The sequence below is a fragment of the Schistocerca piceifrons genome, chromosome 5, assembly GCF_021461385.2.
Source record: "Schistocerca piceifrons isolate TAMUIC-IGC-003096 chromosome 5, iqSchPice1.1, whole genome shotgun sequence".
NCBI lineage: Eukaryota > Metazoa > Arthropoda > Insecta > Orthoptera > Acrididae > Schistocerca > Schistocerca piceifrons.
The window spans coordinates 643,734,104-643,757,348 of NC_060142.1; the positions used below are offsets into that span (position 1 = coordinate 643,734,104).

At 38.8% G+C, this 23,245-nt stretch overlaps 1 protein-coding gene across 2 annotated transcripts in view; it reads right to left on the reverse strand.

Moving 5' to 3' along the window:
- Positions 1-23,245, reverse strand: part of LOC124798358 (transmembrane protein adipocyte-associated 1 homolog) — a 118,605-nt gene that overhangs the window by 46,515 nt on the left and 48,845 nt on the right. For both annotated transcript variants that reach the window (XM_047261726.1, XM_047261725.1), the window contains exons 5-6: positions 14,170-14,366; positions 12,888-12,948 (exon numbers count right to left, since the gene is read on the reverse strand). In XM_047261726.1, the coding sequence (XP_047117682.1) occupies positions 12,888-12,948; positions 14,170-14,366 (258 nt within the window). The remainder of the gene's footprint in view (positions 1-12,887; positions 12,949-14,169; positions 14,367-23,245) is intronic.

Here is a 23,245-nt window from a genome sequence, read left to right on the forward strand (position 1 = left end):
CTTTACAACTGAATACTATGAAAATAACTTCTCCCAGTGTATCAAATGTTCAAATAATTTATGTGACGGCACATGCCTGTTGAGAATGTAAATTATTTGGACAAGCGGATATTCTACAAAAGATATATTCTGGCAACAATAAATAAGACTGAACAACATAGCTATTAACACAAGTGAAACCACCATTCCAAAATGATATCCTTATTTATTCTTCACAAATACAAAAGTTACATACTTATCACAACACTGCAACTGTATGATACATTTGAAGTTCACAAAAGCAGCATTTTAAGACATTATATCATGTTACCTGCTGAAAATAAATCTAGACAAATCTTGAAGTGTGTGCAAGTTGTAGCAACATTCATCACTTCAACCAGAGTGACTGAGGATGATTACTTATAAAAATTTAATGCAGGTCAATCTTCAAATGAGATTGGAGAAAGTTTGTTGGTTGATTTCAGGGAGGTACCAAACAGTGGGTCACTGGTCCCAACAGATTAGCGAAGGAAGTTGGCCATGCCCTTTCAAAGGAACCATCCTGGCATTTTCCTGAAACGATTTAGGGAAATCATGGTGTGGGTTCCTGTAGTCATGTCCTAGTTCATGAACCATGGGCAATGTATGAATGGCCAAATAAGTGGTCCCGACAGTCGGGATACCAGTTACTTTGGAATAAGGCTGGGCTCCTCGGACATATTCTAAGTCGTCGTCACCTTTGTGCTCATACGGCAAAGACTACCAAATCCACTGGTTAGTCCCTCAACCGTTAGGGGTAAAACTCAATGGGACTCGGGGCAAGTAAGTCTAGCAACCTGCTTCCCTGGTACTTTAAATATGATGCTGGCAATGATCAGAGCAAAATGCCTTGGACCTTTGGAGGTGACGGAGTCCCACCTCTAACTGACAAACCAGGGACTCCTAAGATACGACTCGGCAAACAAATGGTAATGAGATGGGGAGCTATTAATATCAATGGGGGCTACTCTGGGAAGAAGGTAGAGCTGGCAGAGGCTGCAAGTAAGATGGGGCTGGACGTTTTAGCTGTTAGTGACATTTGGGTAAGGGGTGAGAAAGAAGAGGAAGTGGGAGAATACAAGGTCTACCTGTCAGGAGTCAAGGCAGGAATAGCACAATGGGGTGTAGGGATTTACATCAGGAAAGAAATGGAACCAAGCGTAGTCGCAATAAGGTATTTAAACGAACGACTGATGTGGATAGATTTGACAGTGTCTAGCAAGAAAATTACGATTGTGTCAGTATATTCACATTGTGAAGGGACAATCAAGATAAGATGGATAGTTTTTATGACGCACTCAGTGATGTAGTTGTTAGAGTAAAGGACAAGGACAGTGTTCTGCTCATGGGTGATTTTAACGCCAGGATTGGAAATCGAACAGAAGGGTATCAAAAGGTTATGGGTAAATTTGGAGAGGATACGGAGGCCAACAGGAACTGGAAACAACTCTTGGATTTCTGTGCCAGTATGGGCTTAGTAATCACAAACTCCTTTTTTAAACATAAGAACATTCACCGGTATACTTGGGAAGGCAGGGGAACCAGATCTGTCATTGACTATATAATAACAGATCAGGAACTCAGGAAGGCTGTGAGGGACACACGTGTATTCAGGGGATTCTTTGATGACACTGATCATTATTTAATCTGCAGTGAGATTGGGATTGTGAGGCCAAAAGTGCAGGAGGTAAGGTCCATATGTAGGAGGATAAGAGTGGAGAAACTTCAGGATAAGGAAATCAGGCACAAGTACATAACAGCGATCTCAGAAAGGTACCAGTTAGTTGAATGTAGTCAATTACAGTCATTAGAAAAGGAATGGACAAGGTACAGGGACACAGTACTAGAAGTGGCTAAAGAATATCTTGGAACAGTAGTGTGTAAAAGTAGGATGAAGCAAACAGCTTGGTGGAATGACACAGTCAAGGCAGCCTGTAAAAGGAAAAAGAAGGCGTATCAAAAATGGCTACATACTAGAACTCAGGTAGACAGAGAAAGTTATGTTGAAGAAAGAAACAAAGCCAAACAGATAACTGCAGCACCCAAGAAGAAATCTTGGGAAGACTTTGGAAACAGGTTGGAGATTATGTATGGGTCAAGCTGTTGGAAAACCATTCTGGAGTGTAATTAGCAGTTTTCGAAAGGGAGGTAGGAAGGAAATGACAAGTATTTTGGACAGGTCAGGAAAACTGCTGGTGAATCCTGTGGATGCCTTGGGCAGATGGAGGGAATATTTTGAAGAGTTGCTCAATGTAGGTGAAAATACGATCAGTAATGTTTCAGATTTCAAGGTAGAATGGAATAGGAATGATGATGGAAATAGCATCACATTTGAGGAAGTGGAGAAAATGGTCAATAGATTGCAGCGCAATAAAGCAGCTGGGGTGGATGAAATTAAGTCGGAACTCATCAAATACAGTGGAATGTCAGGTCTTAAATGGCTACACAGGATAATTGAAATGGCCTGGGAGTCGGGACAGGTTCCATCAGACTGGACAAAAGCAGTAATCACACCAATCTTTAAACATGGAAACAGAAAATATTGTAACAACTACAGAGGTATCTCTTTAATCAGCGTTGTGGGTAAAATCTTCTCAGGTATTGTTGAAAGGAAAGTGCGAGTATTAGTTGAGGACCAATTGGATGAAAATCAGTGTGGGTTTAGGCCTCTTAAAGGTTGTCAGGACCAGATCTTTAGCTTGCGGCAAATAATGGAGAAGTGTTACGAGTGGAACAGGGAATTGTATCTATGCTTTATAGATCTAGAAAAGGCATATGACCGGGTTCCTAGGAGGAAGTTATTGTCTGTTCTACGAGATTATGGAATAGGAGGCAAACTTTTGCAAGCAATTAAAGGTCTTTGCATGGATAGTCAGGCAGCAGTTAGAGTTGACGGTAAATTGAGTTCATCGTTCAGAGTAGTTTCAGGGGTAAGACAAGGCTGCAACCTGTCTCCACTGTTGTTCATATTATTTATGGATCATATGTTGAAAACAATAGACTGGTGGGGTGAGATTAAGATATGTGAATACAAAATAAGCAGTCTTGCATATGCGGATGACTTAGTTGTGATGGCAGATTCGATTGAAAGTTTGCAAAGTAATATTTCAGAGCTAGATCAGAAATGTAAGGACTATGGTATGAAGATTAGCATCTCCAAAACGAAAGTAATGTCAGTGGGAAAGAAATATAAATGGATTGAGTGCCAAATAGGAGGAACAAAGTTAGAACAGGTGGACGGTTTCAAGTACTTAGGATGCATATTCTCACAGGATGGCAACATAGTGAAAGAACTGGAAGCGAGGTGTAGCAAAGCTAATGCAGTGAGTGCTCAGCTACGATCTACTCTCTTCTGCAAGAAGGAAGTCAGTACCAAGACTAAGTTATCTGTGCACCGTTCAATCTTTCGACCAACTTTGTTGTATGGGAGCGAAAGCTGGGTGGATTCAGGTTACCTTATCAACAAGGTTGAGGTTACGGATATGAAAGCAGCTAGGATGATTGCAGGTACTAGTAGATGGGAACAATGGCAGGAGGGTGTCCACAATGAGGAAATCAAAGAAAAACTGGGAATGAACTCTATGGATGTAGCAGTCAGGGCGAACAGGCTTAGATGGTGGGTTCGTGTTACACGCATGGGAGAAGCAAGGTTACCCAAGAGACTCATGGGTTCAGCAGTAGAGGGTAGGAGGAGTCGGGGCAGACCAAGGAGAAGGTACCTGCATTCGGTTAAAAATGATTTTGAAGTAATAGGTTTAACATCAGAAGAGGCACCAATGTTAGCACTGAATAGGGGATCATGGAGGAATTTTATAAGGGGGCTATGCTCCAGACTGAATGCTGAAAGGCATAATCAGTCTTAAATGATCATGATGGAAAACCCAAATCCGGATGGCCATCCTCCCGAATGCGAGTCCAGTGTGCTAACCACTGTGCCATCTCACTTGGTAAGAGATTGGGGAAGAATTATATTCTAGAAACACTATAGTTTTATCATGTTGAATCACCCTGCAGATATGCTGTTTTCTGGATTCATAAAGATAACATGAGCTGTAAAACGTGCTCCAAGAACACCCCCCACCCCTCTCCAAGAATCTCCCCTCTTTTGTTATCCTTCAGCATATTCACGAGGATAATACATAAATTTCATTGATTTGTATAGTATTTTTACACACATGGGCTACACAGACAATTAATAACATTCAAAATCCAAACACATCTGAGAGTATAATTTGGAATCTCTCTTTTCATCTGACAGCTCTTAAGAGTGTATTATTCCACGTAATGATTAGAAGGCTAATTACATTACCATTATCACAAGGAAATGGAACTCAACATGCTGAAATATAAATGAATGCTTATAATCTGTTTTGTTACTGAGGTTAATAGAAAGAAAGTGCACAAGAATTTTTACATAAAGTAGGAGAGAAATAACATGGTGAAATAAGAGGTATAACAACACGCCAGATATGCTATGCTTTCACACGTTGGAGGAGAGTCCATATTGCAGTTTTTCCATGGTATTACTAATTTTTCTGGACTGAAAATGTCCCAAGATATAATGTAGGATACAGACTGGACTGAAGACACCTCTATTATTAGTTCGTGGCATGCAAAATACACAGTAAATACTAATTACTTTTACGTGGGAGAAACCAGTGGAAAACTGTACCTCATTCAGACAGAACAGTTATCTTTAGGATAACAATTTGTTGCATTTATTTTACACGTGTTACTAGAATAATATACTGTAGGGAAGATGGTGTTAAAACAATACATACGGCTTACAAAGGATATCATGTATGCACAACTTATTGAAGAGTTAGACATTCCCACTCTCCATGTTGAGAACATCATTTCTATCTTAGATGAACAAAATGAACTGAATAATATATTCCTGTAGATTTTGTGGGACTCTTCATAGTGAGTGATTAACAAGTTCAGAATATTGGAGGAAAGTGTAGATTCAAGCCTATTTCAAATTATTTTAAAATAAAGATTTTACTGTGTTCCTCTTTTTATAATGGTCTTTGCTGAGGTTTGTTGTACATGCTTAGTTTACAATTTTCCTCCTCCTTATACATTTTCTCAATTTTTGTGCAGTGTTCCTTTGGGTGCCCACCCTGTCCCTGACACCTTGCCCTTCATTTTAGGGCTTCCATAGTTCATACTTTCTATTTTATGTTTGTGGGTTACATTCCTTCTTTCTATTCATAGACTAATTCCAAATGTGCTTCACATGCAACAGATTTTACATGTGCAGTTATTTCCTACTTTTCGACAGTTTGGTGTGCTTTTGTACTAGATTTCTATCTGACCACACAGTGCTATGAAGACACTGACTGTCATCGTTTCGCCAAAATTAAATATTCAATTAAGTGTAAGGTTTGAGTATTGTAAGTAGGTTTGTACTTTTATTTTTATTCTTGGTTTTGTCCTGTGTTCATTCTATAGGATATTTCAACTACAATTCTTGAACCTAATGGCATTTACACAGACATGCTAGAAGACTGCCGTGATCAAATCAGTTACCCAATAAAACATTGCTTCAGAAACAGCTTTTGGTGGTACTTCAACAACCTAGAAAAGACAGATTGCCACTTATCGTAAAGAAAACATGTTGAGTTGCAGACAGGCATAATTAAAAAGACACTTACATAAAGCTTTTGGCCACAGCCTTCATCAGTAAAAGAGAACACGCACAAACTATTAATACATACAACAAGCACAAACATCTCACACACACATATCACCAACTCCAGCATCTCTGGCCAGAATTGCTTGTGTTTTTGAATGGTGTGTGTTTCTTTTACTGATGAAGGATTTGGCCGAAAACTTTAGTTAAGTGCCTTAATTGTGCCCGTCTGCAACTTAACATATTTCTTTACAGTAAGTAGCAATCTTTCTTTTCCTACATTGTTGATTTTCTCACTTTGAGTTTCCATAGTTTGATTTTGGTGTTATTTGCAAGATTTAATGATTTAAATACGTACAGGCAAATTTTAGCCAACACGTCAAGTCCTGCTTCTTGCAGAACACTCAAATCTCGGTTAGAAGGTGAGGCTGAATTACTTCAAAGAAATGGTCCTGAAAACATATGGACAGGAAATTCGGCAAAATACTTCCCTGTAGGCTTGCTACGGTTCTGAGGCTATTAACTTATGAATTCAGGACCAAATCTAAATGTATTTACGACAGTTTTCTCATTGAAACAATGCTGTATGTCCTGTTTCAATACAAATGTCATTTAGGCAAAGTTTGAAGAATTTTTTGCCTTCAAGTGTCAAGTTAACTGTCTGTGGATGACTCAGATAAATTTCATACAAAACATCTATAAAACTATGAAATTTCAACAGTGCAAGTTATTTTAAAAATCTACGAGGTTGGCCATTCAATATAGCACGCGGGTGCCACTCTAGTCTTATTAGCAATGGTGTTTGATACACTTCTGAATGTACTAGTCACACATATTTTGCCATAAAACTCTGAAAGCTTGAGCTTGTTTTACAGCCTGTTTGTCAAATGGCAACTAGGTCATTCAATGACTTACAATTATTTCCATAAATATACTTGCAAATACAGCACGCAACAAATAGAACAGAACAATGAATGGACCACATCTAAACATGTTTTAAAAATCTGTGCTTGTGCAGGGAGACAAGTTTACAAATACCATGTAGCACTGAACATACTAAGCTGAAACATATTTGTTTGCTGAATCCAGTCAGACATGATGAGAGTGAATATACATTACAAAATGTGATGAAACACATAAAAATCAAATTTTATTAAAAATTACAGGAACCAGGAATAGGTAGGTAGGTAGGTAGGTTGGCATGTGTGTGTGTTTTGTCATCAGAAACTATGAGTAGAAAATGCGTTGATTTGAAAAATGCTTAAATGCTTTCCACAACATAGATGGAAACAGGTTTCACTGATACATGATGGAGCCATTTTTCTAAGCCAGCATCACAGTTGGATGAAACCTGGTGGCACCAGTTCAGTCCACAATCCAAGTGACACTGGAATGGTGTACATCAGCTTTTGCACATTCCGCAAAGGTTGACATCTAAAAGTTCAGGATAAAGTTAATGTTTGTCACCATTTCTGATGACAAGGAATGATCCACCACTAATTAGTACCCGAATGTCAAACTATCAGTGACAAATTTTATAAGGCAGGTTAGAAATGGTTGCCCCTATGCATATGGTTTATTTGCTCAAAGTTCTATAGGACTGGAAAATGTATGACAACATCCACCCACACTATGCAATCTTGTGCATAACTACTTGACTAGATGACTTAGTTTTTCTCCAGTGCACACTGTACATCACAGCACTGGTACCTGTAGATGTTTTTGTTTCTCTGCCTCACAGAAATCACAGCAAATGCTCATTTTTCAGATGTTCTAGATGCCCAAAGATGTCTAAGCCCAAGTCTCAATGTTTCCACGTACTTCAAAGAAATCTTTCACTTGCAGTTTTCCATGACTCTTGCAGATGTAGCCAAAAGCGTATTGTACTTGATGGAGATTATTTTGAAGCTTAGTAAATGTAGGTAGTTTAAATCTTTTGTTTGCTTTGTTTTACAACAGCACCCACAGGAACTTTGTAAGACCACCTTTCCAACAAAACCTTTCGTAATTCATGCAGAATATTGTGGTAATAAACTTACCAAATAACTGAAGAAAGGAGCATTAGATTTTTAAACCTAATATAATGGTATCATTAGACAGAGCATACCTCTGTTGTACAAGTATGGGAAAGAAATTTGCCATGGTATTACTGAAGAAACCATTCAGGCATGCACCCAAAATGACTAAGATTTATTGTTTTTCTAAGGCATACAGCCAGATGCAAATCAAGTAAATGAAATCTTTACTTTTCAAATTAACTTTAAGGATAAAACTTTCAGGAACAGAAGTTAATGATGTCTCCAATTATTGTGCATAATACGGCATACACTCTTCAATCAGCTTGTGTAGCTCTCTGAAAATGAAACATGCAGTCTCTTCAGCTGTAGCACACTATTGTTACATCACTGATACTTTGAGACCAATGCCCGAGCACAGTATTAAAGCAGCAAATGCCCCACGCCCAAGCTCCACTCTTTTTTTAACCATTCACACTGTTTTCAATGTACTCACAGCTTCTACTTGCGTTTAGCGTGCTCTGAATCAGCCTCTGCACGGTATGGATGTTTCTGAAACTTTCTGGCATTCATTAAATACAATGCTTGCTCAAAAACGCTTGATCGACATGTGGTGCCACAGTTCTCATATATTTCTCACTGTGCTAGTACTGAATTTTCTGATAAACCTTGAAAGAAAAAAAATGTGAATACAGTCATTTTGCCTCAATCAGGCTGGCATACAGAAATATGAATTTGGTATTACCTCTCAGTCCCTTTACATAATTCTGCTTGCAAAATTAGCTATGCAAGTTACATTCCATTCTGTTTTCAGACAAACTTTTACGTCCAACAATGAATAATACACTTCTTAACAACCAAGTTAATACTTCAGATGTACTGCCATCTGTAGTGGCACCATGTAAGAATAAGTCAGTCTACTTTTGCAAAATCTTCAGATGCTGAATTAGAATGGACCACATTAGATGGCATGCATGCTGCAAAGGGTGCGGGGACAATGTGTTAATGATCCAACATTACGACCATTCTTCAAGGTGAACTTCTGTAGTCATTGGTCCTAGTTGTCATATTCAAGCATTGCAATTCCTCATGTCACTGTGTCTTAAAACGTCCTCTCCCTCAGATCCCTCTTACCTCAACATCCATTATTCCAAGTTCTGTAATGGCCAGTGGCCTGGAAATAGTAATATTTCTTTTGAAAGTATCAATGTACATGTATTCAATAACAGACCAAGGGATGAGTTACCTACTTTCCCCCGGTATATTAATCTTGCATCCCAAAAATGCTCTGAATGCAGAATTGAGAACTTTCCACTTTATGTTTGCCTCACATCAATTTATCATCAACTTGGTGAATCTGAAGTGGTGTTTCACATACCTGCTCAATTGCTTGTGCTCTCTTACCCCTACTACATTTTGATGCACACATAGAAATACATTCACTTTAGATTGCATTTGCTCTAAGGCACTCATAGTTACTAAATTCAGACACGAAGAGAGTCTATGAGAGATGTGTTCCTCAGGTGCTCCAGTTTCATCGATTTATTGAATGACATACCTGTGTAAGTTCATTCAGTGTCAATTTTCTGAATTATATACTGTTGTCTGAACAAGTGAGTGCACTGCTCTTCAGTGCACACTACAAGTGTAGTGAAAGCGAGTCACATTGTGGGCACACATCTAGCAGGCCGCACTGTTCTGTCACAATTATTGAGTAGCATAATTTTCTTATGTATGGGACTGTATGTATGGAAGTGGCACATGGTTGTTAAAAAAATAACAATAGAGGTTTTTGTGGAGTCAATAAAATAAGCATAGTCTTTGTTCTGTATTGGTCAACTTGTGTGTTAACTTTTGACAGTCGCAGACCTTTCTTGAACCTGGCAATACATGATCCTACCAATAAAGTTTGTGAGATTGCTCTCTATGCAGGCAGCATGTCGGGAAAAGGGCAAAAATAATACACAGGGAGAGGATAACGGGAGGAGTTAACTAATATTGATAAATGGTGGTCATTTAATGTTGAAATTTGACTGACATTTTTAATGAAGGCAAAAGTTCATGTACAATCTTCAAATGACAGTTAATTTCCCATGTAAATAACTGGTGCCTAGATGTGAGTCAGTCAGTAATAGTTTTACCTGCTGACATAGTATTTGCCGAACTTTTGCAAAAGCAAATCGCAGCAAAACTGATGCATTATGGAGAGATCTTTTATGCAGTGCATCAACTTAACAGTATATTTTCACAGCACAAAGAAATTACAAGAAAAAACCACCAAATAGAGCCCTTTAGCTTTGCAAACACGCAAATCAACACAACACCTGCAAATTTTGCTTCTATCAACCAATCATACCTCAGACTACACTACAGAACAGGCCATCACGACAGACATCAAAGTAGCATAATAAATTAATATTGAGATATTAATACTGAGATGAACATTCCCAGTGTTCTGTTGTACCTCCAGCAAATCAAGTAAGTGCAATGTTGCTTTATGAATTGTGTGGTTTTTCTGTTTATACTTGTGTACTAGGAAAATAAGCAGTTTAACTAGTATACCACAATAATGATGTCTCCAAAACACATCTGTTTTTACAGCTTTATTGTGTGAAAGTGTCTGGAAACATGACATTTTCAGATAAAACTGTTGCCTACTCTAAGTTAAACTGGTTCATTATTATGAGAAGGAATTCATAATAATGAAAGTAGCAAATTTTTGGAAAACATGAAAACAAATACTTCAGGCAGAAGGAGGGAAACAATGAAATGCGCTACAACGCATTTTCAGACTAGGCTGCCAACTCGTGTGGCCACAGATCCATGCAAGTCTGTGTTCACAGCTCTAGGTTCTTGGTTCAACCCTACAATAATGATGATGATGATGATGATGATGATGATCTGTATTAACTCTCAAGTGGGCGCACCAATTTTTGCAACACAAGTGGGCACGCAGTGCATTTTGTACACATTTAAAGAGTAACTGTGCTCATGTTACCAAGGCAAACATGAATGAGCAAAATCAAAGTTTAATCTTGGTTTAATCAAAACAACAACAAAATAAACTTCTATTATATTAGCTAAATCACTGTTCAATGAAGAAAATAACAAAAAATTTTCATTATATCACTCTGACGCTGGGACAAGTCTTACTCCACAGTAATGACACACTAAGCATTAGACAGCACACCTGCATCAGATCACAGTCAACCACTTATTAGATTTCTAATTATCTCTTACACAGCTGCCTCATTGTGGGGTTGTGCCACTAAGTGCGGAATCGGGACATTTTCCTGCACAAATTTTACATTTTTTCTCGTCTAGCATGCAGTTTATTTTATATGACTGCTGCTCACTTGGGCGTATGACAGCACAACTTAACACTGGGCTAGCTGAAGCAATAATTAAGAAATAGGCATGTAAAGCAACAATGGAATGGTACGAGACTGTGTTATTCATGGTTGGCAATGGATAAAATATACCCAAGAACTTTTAACACTACAATCAATATTGTTACTAATTTGTACTGATTAATTCTGTATAATGTCAAGTGTATATTCTTTACTAAGTAATGTCTTTGATCTACTGTAAAGTGGAAAGGTAGTGGGACACATTTACTCTTTGCAAGTTGAACCAGTAATGTGTTTGGTTCTGCGCAAACATGCACTTATCCATGTAGGATCCTCTCCTTTAAGTGATGAAATCCGAGAGCGTCCTTTGCATAAAAGGCATTAACAGTTTTATAGTGCATTTTATTGATATGTGGCAAAGTTATGCCAGTACTCTTAATGTGCAGGGTAAAATTTACTTGTTTTTCATACATATAAAACAGACTATTTATGTTTGAGTACTTTGAAACTTAACTAGAAAATGAACTAGAATATCAGTTTAGGAAAGAGTATTACTTGGAAAACAAGTGTTCTAATGTCTCATGTTTTAAAGTTTTTTTCAAAACTACTTGCTTCACAAGGTGTTGGAGGATGCTTGCAGTAAAATTTTACTGGAGATCTCTGATTTGTAGAGATTATTGTCAGGGTAAAGAGTGTTACATTAGTAGAAACGTAATGATCTCAGATGAAAGAGTAACCCAATTCTACCTTAACAAAAAGGATAAACCAGATTAGTAGGTTTGTAGCTAATGATTCTTGCAGTGATTACTGAGAAGCAAAGGTAGAAGGTTTGTATACTGTGTCTCCTTATTGCTTTTGTATAACAAATGTGTGTATTAATTGTACTTTATTATTATCATGTGCTATCTGGTCTTGTGTGGGTTGTGAAGAGCAAGTTTAGGTTATATTAGTTAAAATCAAAAGTAATGATTAAAGTAAACAAGAAAAAGGGCTCATTTGCAAATCTTGTGACTGCTTAACTGCTAAAGTGACAACTGCTGTTAACCACTGTATAATTTGTCCAACTGGGTGTGTTCATTGCACTTCACAGAACAGTATTTAATGAATGTTTGCTTTGAATAGGTAAAAATAGGTTCTTTATAAATAATGCTTTTACATTATTATGCCTAATTAGGCTGGCGACCATATAACTATTTCAATTAAGAGTAATCAGTTACTGTTAATTTTTGCAAAATTATTTTCTTTTGCTAACTACCTACAGCTATTCTTACGAAATTAACGTTCGATACCAAATTTCCGTAAAGCAATCTCCGTCAATTTTCTAAACTTCTCTCAGAGGGTAACATTTACTGAAAGTTTAGGCCATATTTGGTAAGTTTACTACCGCAGTAGTGCTATAAACCGATAAAAAAACAAAATGATTTTTTCCTGTCTCTAAAGTCAATATTTTATGTAAGACTAAACTATTTTACACTCAGCCTTTATAGTCTGGTGTGTTGTTTTTCAACTATGTTTGCTGCCCTGGAACTGCAGCAACATCACAAATGCTGTAACTAAAGGAACCCAATTTAATTCCATTTTTCACAACTACTAAGGAAAAACTGACTTCCAAATATTGGTTCTGTTGATATGATTGCCTTTTCTGCCTTATTTACCCCTATAAGCTATACATACAGATTTTATTGAGTGGGAAGCATCATAACAACATTAATAAAATAATACAAATAACATCTAAAATCCAATATCACAATAAAAAGGTATAAATTACTTTAGAGTGTAGTTATCTGTGTTCCAAGAAACTTTTCAATGCTGATTCAAAAAATATTTCATTGTCACCAGTTAACATAGAAAACTGGAAGCTTTACTCACTTGGCAAGGCAAGACGTTCTCTTAGTCTTGTCCATGGTAAGATTAAGATGACAAGATAAACCTACAACAGAAATTGTAAACACATTAACAGTTTTTTGCAGCACACACCCTTCACTTTTTCAGACTGATGGGAGGTGGTGGTGGTGGTGGTGGTGGTGGTGGTGGTGGAGGGGGGGGGGGGGGAGGGAGGGAAAGGCTACTGCATATAACGAGGATTTCAATAATATCAAGCAGCAAGTAAGTAGAAGTTATTCTTTTAACATCTGGCACTGCACTACTACATGAAGATTAAAGCCATACTACTCTAAATACTGCACTTGCTAACAAATGCCAGTCACTGAGCGTTCTCCAATCAACATTCTTCCATGGGCTTAAATTACATAACTAATAATGCCCTCTTCTCCGTGGTCATTTGCCATTGTTTTTCTGTCATCAGGTTACATGGTGTGCAAAATCTTTCAAAGTCTGTCTCCTCATTTTATTCACTCTTTAGGAGTAGACTGACATACTGTATCTGCAGACAGTTAATTTGACTCAACACACTGGTAATGACTTGATCCAATGATTGGTTATACACAGATTATGATGATGTATTTACAGTGGCCTATTTGGTCTGTTCCCTTATTCCACAAAAACTGCAATCACAGACATTGTTTGTTTTTTATTTATTTAGTGCAAAAGAATGTTCATGTACTCTAACACTAAAAATATACTTTACCTTTGCTTCAAATGTATAGCTTCACTCTTATGTCCAAAAACTCTTATGGAGTACACAATTAAGGGAACTATATCAGGTGTGGTTTGTACCATCTGCCAATAGAATAATAAGATTTTCTCGAATTCTGGAGAGCCTGTCTAAATCAAACTCTCCCCATAATCTAACCCACTACCTCCCCTGAACAATCCAACTTCTTTCACACAGCATTGAATTTGATTTCACAGCTCTAGAAAGGATCTACACCACACTGTGGCTTGTGCTGAATTTTATTGCGTTTTGGCTGTCGGTGAACATACAGTTTATCATGTAAGAACAACCACATTAACCATCTAAGTTTAAACTCTAGGTACCCCAAATTTTTACTTAAGATGACAAAACTCTTCTCTTGACTCTATGGACAACTTAAGCTTTTCTCAAATACAAGGATAATTTACAAGTCCTTACAAAATATTACATTACATGAATCCCAATGCCCTACATGCTAGATACTTTTAAGTAATTTTAATATACAAATAAATTATCTATGAACTGTTAACAACCCATTATTTTTAGATTGTTTCTTACCAATGTAAATACAACCGAACTGGTAAACCAGAAAAGCATTCCTCCATGTCCAAATAAATTATAATCTTTCGACAGGATGTGGAAGCTCTCATCTGGTGAAACAATCTCTAGCACTCCTTGGGTAATTGTGAATCCTAATGATATGAAGGACGTCGCTAGCAACACATGGCGTATGCTGCTACGGCTGTCCAGATGACCTGCAAGCACAAATAAGAGGACATCAAGCTCAAATGTATGTTAATGACATACTCTATCACATTAAAATGGCATACAAGACCAAAACCTAGGTCTAATTAAATAAACAACAATACAGCCAAATGGTATGTTCATTTAAAAATTATTGAATGACTATGCACAGCAACATCAAAAACAAGTAAGAGTGTACTTCTACAATCAGTGTCAAACATCTGGTCTCACCATCAGCATTAGCACAAGAAATCACGTTCACCCCCCCCCCCCCCCCCTCTCTCTCTCTCTCTCTCTCTCTCTCTCTCTCTCTCTCTGTGTGTGTGTGTGTGTGTGTGTGTGTGTGTGTGTGTGTGTGTGTGTTATAATTAATGGTGTAAACACATAAGTTGAAAGTACACGATACCAGAAGCAAAAAAACTCTCAGTAAACATAGGGGCGAAAATGCGTACCTGAAGAGCTACGAGCAATTTTTCATCTTTGATACTGTGAAGCAAATCTCTTCTACTGCAAGCTCCTTGCTTTTCATACTTTGGGAAGTGATAATACGGACCAAAACAGGAAAAAAAGGTCCAGTAAACATGTGCTCTAAAATGCTAACCTTAAGAGCTATCAGCACTTGTTCATCTTTGGCACTCTGGAACATAACTCTTCTAATGAAGAAGTTCTCATAATTTTTAAGGTATGCATTTTAGAGCACATGATTATTTGACATTTTTTCCTTGTTTTGGTCCATGTTATCACTTCCCAAAATATGGAAAGCAAGGAGCTTGCAGTAGAAGAGATTTGCTTCACAGTATCGAAGACGAAAAATTGCTCGTAGTTCTTAAGGTACGCATTTTCGCTCCTTGTTTACTGAGAGTTTTTTTGCTTCTAGTATCGTGTACTTTAAACTTACATGTTTACACCATCAATTATGATACACCCTGTGTGTCTAATTCATTTTTTCCTTGCCCTAAATAAAAACACAAACAAGCACTGTGTAAAGAGCAAAGTTGTGTAGGTGCCTTTAGACACTCTCATTAACTTCTCTTACCATTATATGCATCACACTAAACTCACACAGCTACAAAATGAAAAGTGAATAATACTCTGAATGACTTTTAGCGGCTACTTAATAAGAACACAGTGGTGCCACACTTCCACTGACAGCACCAAAACTGCTACTGGAAACTGCAACCCAAGTCAAAGTCCAGTGCACAATTGGTGCAAATGAAATGCAAGAGGAAGTTTTCCTGGATTGCACTCAAAACATGTGGAATAGTAGTTACTTTAAAAGTTATGCAGAAATGGTCCTGTCTGTATTCTAGACCTATAATGAGAAGGTACAAAAGCTTTTATGAAAATAAAATGCAGCATTTAATGCTACAGATTTACAGTACAGACCCTTTTCATAGAAATTTTGTCTGACTGTCATTAATTGAATGGTCACCCCACAAGGCTTCCTATGTATAGGGGTAGAGGTTTGACTTCATGATAATGTGTAATACGAGGGCAGTTCAATAAGTAATGCAACACTTTTTTTCTCGGCCAATTTTGGTTGAAAAAACCGGAAATTTCTTGTGGAATATTTTCAAACATTCCCGCTTCGTCTCGTATAGTTTCATTGACTTCCGACAGGTGGCAGCGCTGTACGGAGCTGTTAAAATGGCGTCTGTAACGGATGTGCGTTGCAAACAACGGGCAGTGATCGAGTTTCTTTTGGCGGAAAACCAGGGCATCTCAGATATTCATAGGCGCTTGCAGAATGTCTACGGTGATCTGGCAGTGGAAAAAAGCACGGTGAGTCGTTGGGCAAAGCGTGTGTCATCATCGCTGCAAGGTCAAGCAAGACTGTCTGATCTCCCGCGTGCGGGCCGGCCCTGCACAGCTGTGACTCCTGCAATGGCGGAGCGTGCGAACACACTCATTCGAGATGATCGACGGATCACCATCAAACAACTCAGTGCTCAACTTGACATCTCTGTTGGTAGTGCTGTCACAGTTTTTCAGCAGTTGGGATATTCAAAGGTTTGTTCCCGCTGGGTCCCTCGTTTTCTAACCGAACACCATAAAGAGCAAAGGAGAACCATCTGTGCGGAATTGCTTGCTCGTCATGTGGCTGAGGGTGACAATTTCTTGTCAAAGATTGTTACAGGCGATGAAACATGGGTTCATCACTTCGAACCTGAAACAAAACGGCAATCAATGGAGTGGCGCCACACCCACTCCCCTACCAAGAAAAAGTTTAAAGCCATACCCTCAGCCGGTAAAGTCATGGTTACAGTCTTCTGGGACGCTGAAGGGGTTATTCTGTTCGATGTCCTTCCCCATGGTCAAACGATCAACTCTGAAGTGTATTGTGCTACTCTTCAGAAATTGAAGAAACGACTTCAGCGTGTTCGTGGGCACAAAAATCTGAACGAACTTCTTCTTCATGACAACGCAAGACCTCACACAAGTCTTCGCACCCGAGAGGAGCTCACAAAACTTCAGTGGACTGTTCTTCCTCATGCACCCTACAGCCCCGATCTCGCACCGTCGGATTTCCATATGTTTGGCCCAATGAAGGACGCAATCCGTGGGAGGCACTACGCGGATGATGAAGAGGTTATTGATGCAGTACGACGTTGGCTCCGACATCGACCAGTGGAATGGTACCGTGCAGGCATACAGGCCCTCATTTCAAGGTGGCGTAAGGCCGTAGCATTGAATGGAGATTACGTTGAAAAATAGTGTTGTGTAGCTAAAAGATTGGGGAATAACCTGGTGTATTTCAATGCTGAATAAAACAACCCCTGTTTCAGAAAAAAATGTGTTGCATTACTTATTGAACTGCCCTCGTAATTTTGTTTTCCCTCTTCCTTGCCATAAGGGACTTGTATGACATGAAAAATATACCTCTGTTGCAGCGATTTGCAGTTAATTTTCAACAACAGATGCGACAATTTAATAGAAGGGCTAAGCTCATCAATAGTTGACTACACAGTCCATACTTGGATCTGAAAAACAAAGACTGACAGTTAATTGTTTACAGGACAGCTACCAGCAACAACAAATCACAGCATGAGTTTGGTCACAACTGCCCTGTGTGCAGTTGTAATATTGTTCTGTTAGCTCAGTTTGGTGTTTGTTAGTTACAGGTTTCAGAGATAATTTGAACACTTCTTTTATTGAAATAATGTGGAACAAGTCAGTTTACAAGATAAACATACATGATTACTGTTAACATTAACACATTTTTTGTCCTACTCATGCAACTACATTAAAAAAAATTTTTATATCCTTTGTTTCTCAGCATGATATGTTTCTTTTATGGAATGTGTGAAGCTAACTGTGAAACTGCTTAGGAAAGTGTTAAGACTATCGCAATCCTGCTAAGCAAACTCAGCACTGCTTGCTAATAAGGAATGTCCTCAATATGAAATCATACAGCTGCTGATACTGGTACTAGAAACATATTGTGCTTGCACATAATGGCAAACTGAGGACATCCCCCTCCGCCTCAATCAATTTGTTATTCTGATCCAGGTATACACAATAGCATCAGTACGATCACTGAGTTTTTCTTATGATAACATTACTGAATTCTGGGAAGGGGATGGTACACTTCACAAGCCACTGATTGCAGTGCAATGAAACAAACTGATTGGGGACCACTCTAATGCAAATGTTGCAAAAGGGTTCAGGTCGCTAGGTCTTAGTTTCTGAATAAATAGATATGGTAACACAATTTTGTATTATCATTCAAGCAGTTTCTCTTTGAATTGTATCTTCACAGTGCATCAGGTAATAAATGTCATAAAAGCATTGAAGAGACACAAATCTTTCGAATGAGACAGTTTGGCATATATGCACATTGTTTTTGCCTGATAGGAGACAGAAAAGAAACTAATTATATTCTTGAAAATGTTTGAGCATAATCAGTTAACAGTAAGAGTGTGTCTTAATGATGATAAAAAGTAGTATGCATTATGATTATCTGTAACTGCATACCACGTTATTGTAAAAAAAAGTATGAGGCAGAATTGCTAGACAGTACTTACCTTTAGAAGACAAAAACTGAGTACTGCCAATAGGCACATATAAAAGTACATGCCCCTATTTTAGCTTTCAGAACCGTTAGTTCCTTCCTCGGGAGGGAGGAAGGTAGGGACAGGTTGGGGAGATTAAAAGGTAAGATAGATCACTCAGGCCCAAGGATGAGAGAGACCAGCTATTCTGATGATGACAAGAGACAAAAACCTTTCAGGTCTGAGTGACCCATCCTTAATTTTCTGCAAATTAACTTTTGTCCCCCAAGAAAGCAACTGTTAGTTCCGAAAGTCAGGATAGTGCCATATTTCCATATGTGCCTGTTGGCAGTACTGAAATGTGTCACCTCCTAAAAGTATTGACCAGTAATTCTGTTTCAAAATTTTGTTTTTATTCTTACTCACATTATTATATTATCCTTTAATTATTGCACAAAGTAAAGGGTGGTGATATACAGGGGTTTCCCTCATGGAATGGGTGCCCACAGTCACTACACAGAGGGTATCCTGTACAGCAGGAAGACATATGCCCAAAACACAAGCACCAAAAGCACCTTATCGGTGAGGGCATCCCCTTCAAAAGACAGAATGAAGGTGCCAGTATCCGTGTGGTTGTCTTTGTGACCCTTCTGCAAATGTCGAACAAAATGAACACCGACACGCTCCAGATTAGGCCGGAGTTTCTCATCAGTTTGCAGGATGAGGTCCCTATGAAAAATCACTCCCTGGACCATATTCAGAGATTGGTGAGTAGTAATAGACACTGGGACATTGCCAAGATGATCACAAGCATGAAGAGCTGCAGATTGGGTGGCAGAAGCAGCTTTGATCAACAAGACGCCAGACAGCATCTTAGAGACTCCACTTCGCCAAACTCGTCCTTGATATTCTCCACAAAAGACAACGGCTTGATGGCAGTGAATGTGTCCCCATCTGTCCTAGTACTGGCGAGATAGTGGGGAAAGTATTACATTCCCTCCCCCCCCCCCCCCACCTATGTGGAAGCTAAGGAAGGGAAGCAGCACTCAAGAGCTTCCACCATTCGAAGAGATGGCTGTTTGAGAACTGCCAGATTTTTGCAGCTTGATATGCTTCATGTGCCAAGGATTTGCCCTGATGCCACTCACTATGATCAGGGGCTCTCCCCAAAGGTGCCACCTAGCCACAGCAAGGGCCGCTTGGCATGGTGGCCGTTGCCGAGAGTTCCAATGCTTCAAGAACACAAGCAACCACCCCTTGGCATACATGTGGAAGGAACAGCTCAGGTATCAGTATTGTGCACCACAAGGACTGGCTGCATGTTCTGGTGACCTAGCAGGGTAGAAGGGGGGAGAGGCTACAGCAGGGAAGGGGGGAAGGGGGTGGGGGAGGAATCCACACCACAGATGCTAGGGAGGGAGTTGTTCCCCCAAATGGCTCACACTAAAAACAGAAAATTTAAAGTGGAGGTCAAACCTCAAGCGGGGACCGTAATGCCAAAAAGGATGAAAGAACAGGCAGACAGAACAAAATTGCAAGCAATAAAGGGAACCAGGTGGATAGCCAGATCGATATAAATTGGAACACAGAGAGAGGGGAAGGAGGGGGCAACTGGAAAGGAGTGATTAATGGAAGGGAAGGCAGGGTGAAGGAAATGCAGCCAGGGAAAGAAGAATGGGCTGCAACAGCTCAGGGCCTCCATGTGCCACACATGAACTCTCAAAAGAACCTTGAGCCCCCTGGGCGGAGAGGTGCTATTACCTTCCCCTCCCTACCTCAACCTCCTCTTTATCCCCCACCACCCACACAGTTTCTCCTATCATGCACTGCTGCTCGCAGTCTGGTCTCAGCAGGAAGAGACAGTGGTCATGTGTGTGTGTGTGTGTGTGTGTGTGTGTGTGTGTACACCGGTAAGTTGTCTAATTCAGAAGAAGGACTTTTGGCTGAAAGCTTACTTGTTTAACAGACTTTTTTGTTGTGCCTGTCTGTGACTCAGCATCTCCTATGTTCAGTAGCACATTCATAATATTGTCAAAGTCTCAGGGAACAGTTTTTGTACCTATGTTTATTTAATTTATTTAACGTTAGACCAGAGTTTCAAACACACAGTACATTTTGTACATCACAGTTACTTAAGAAATAATGATTTTAATATGGCAACTAGCATTAAAATGATCTAAGTGTCTGAAATCGCATGGTGAGTGAATTAAAACTGACTATGAACTAATACAGTTACATGGTGTATACGTAGACAAGGAAAAAAAAAAAATTCCCAGATCTCCCGGTTAAAAATACATTTTCTCCCGGGTTAAAATACACCACTTTTTCCATGTTAAGTGACAGTATACTTTCCCTCTGAACTGAAAACTTATTTTTTGAATGGATATAGTTTTATACAGCAGCGTAGAAATTCCCAGCACTTTAGAAAATGAAACTCAGGGGCAACAAAACACGTTTTGGAAAGACCTTTGATATGCAGCAACATGTACACTGCATATTTTCATATTACGAAAGTATAAATTTGAATTCCAACAACAGGAAAAGTTAACAGTTTAAATTAATATACATAGTGTTGCTACAAGAAAAGCAAAGATTTCGCATATAATATTTGTCTTTAAGATTAATAAGCTACAATAGAAGCTAAGCTTTCACATATAATGTTGATCTGTTTAGCGCATGTTACACTTTGAGATACATCACACAAAAACGCCAGTACAATTTTTGATACCAACATAAATCTCTGATGATCTGCGCTTGAAATTCTTCTAAATGGCTTGTCATCAAAGAGTTGATTTTTAAAAGAGAGCAAATGCTACGTGATTTAAGAAATTCATCTTACATTCTCGCACATAGTTCATCTTGTGTAAAAGGAAATTTACTTTCAAAATAACGCTTTTTGAACAACAATTCACAAAGTTCCTGTGACCTGTTAGAAATAGATTCATTTCAGCCAGGGAGCGCCAGATAAGAGGCGTCACTGCACTTGCACGCCTACGGTGACATAGGAAGCTCTTATGTTCGAATGTATTAAGATCTTACAGTATGTCATAAAAGAAAAAAAGACGTAAGAGGATACTCCAAGAGCGTCAGAATTTCATGAACCATACTAAAATGCATAGTTCGCCTTACAGTGCACATTCATATGTCCAAATTCCCAATGACTTAGGGTTCGACCTGATATGAAGCTTTTCAGTGTGGTTTTCGGGACGTAAATTTTCTTGGAGTACTAGTAGTGTATTATCTCATGTTTGGCTCTTTGTTAGGGTGTAATGCCATATGTGCTAGAAGAGGAAAACGTGCACCTGAAATGCGGCGAACAGTTGAAACTAGCCAATAGTGTGGAATTAAACACTTCGTTTCAAATAAATTGACTGCCTCAGCAGGAAAGCTTAATGAAAGCCAAATTTCTTTAGCAAACCGACAAAAATAGCATTGTTGTGCTGCAAGGCAATTAATGCTTGACTGTCAGAAAGGTGGAAATAAAACAAAATCTGAAACTAGTAACATATTTTAGCCTTCACTAATTATGTGAATGTATTTTAATTCACTTGATAGCTCCCAGTACAGAAATTCGTCTTGTTTCCATCTGACGTGAGAGCATTAAACAGAGAGGAAACAGAAAAATTCTTTCTTACCTATTAGTCATTCTAGATGTGATGAGGATGCCCCTGGCAGAGACATCATGTACACTATGCACGTATTCAAAAATCAACTTATAATTCATTCAGAAATAAACTTTGAATGTGTTCAAAATCCAGCAGGGGTGCATTTCAAAATCATATGAATAATTGATAGACTGATGTGCGCTGGATGCTAGGTGCCTTGTGAAACAAGGTTTTTTCCCCTCAATAATATGAATTTGCCCCCTTCCCCCGAAATTGCCGCCCAGATCAGATACCCCGGTTTGCCCCCAGCCCCTCACTAGATACGGGCCTACTGTGCATACACGAGTCTGGCAGCTTGGGCGGGCCAGTAAAATTGTTCCGGGTACCATGTGGCTGGTTGCTGCTACTGCTGCTTACACAGCCAACAGCCACATTTCTGTAGCCAGAAGCAGGAGAAGGTACTACTCACACACGACTCAACTGCGCATGTGCATGAGCCCGCTTGTAACTGAGTAAATGAGTCTAACATAAACAGTTGTGACATCACGCTCATTGGAGGTAATTCGTTGTTATGAAGCATTGCATAGTCTTCCAAAAGCATTTGACATATTTTGCTGTTGGCAGAAGCTTGTACGAGCACTGTGTTATTTTATATTGCACATTTCCTTTGCAATTTAAGTTTTATTTTCATTTTTTCCTCTCGTTCATGTGTTAATGCTGCAGTATTATTCTGCAGTAGTGGGATACAGTAATATCCTTTGTTAGAGTATCAGTTCTTACCAGTCAAAATTACAAAAATTTAACTGAAAACAAGAACAACAAAAAATTCCTAGAATTCTAAAAAAATTCCCGGGTTTTTCCTGGATCTCCCGGTTCGTATACACCCTGAGTTAATATTGCCACAGCTACTGCCACTAATAGTAGTAGTACTAGTAGTAGTAGCAGCAGTAATAATAAGACAACAACAACAACAACAACAAAACTAATGATAGATGTTAACTAATACAGCAAGTTCTGGGGAAAGGAAATTTAAGGAGACTGCATAAGCTAAAAATACTGGGAAATAAGGAAAAGGGTGTAGAGAAACAATGGTTATCCTTATTGTTGCTTTAGAGATATACCTTAACTGTCTTCTGAAGCTGGAGATGTTACTCACTTCCCCAATCTAATGCAGGAAATTATTACAGAGTCCTATACCTGTTCTGAGGACTATGAGAAAGTGGCTGAATGACAGAGTGGGACAGAAAGGCTTTTGCTCTGATGGGAGTGGTTGTTTCTGCATGTTGTTCAGAC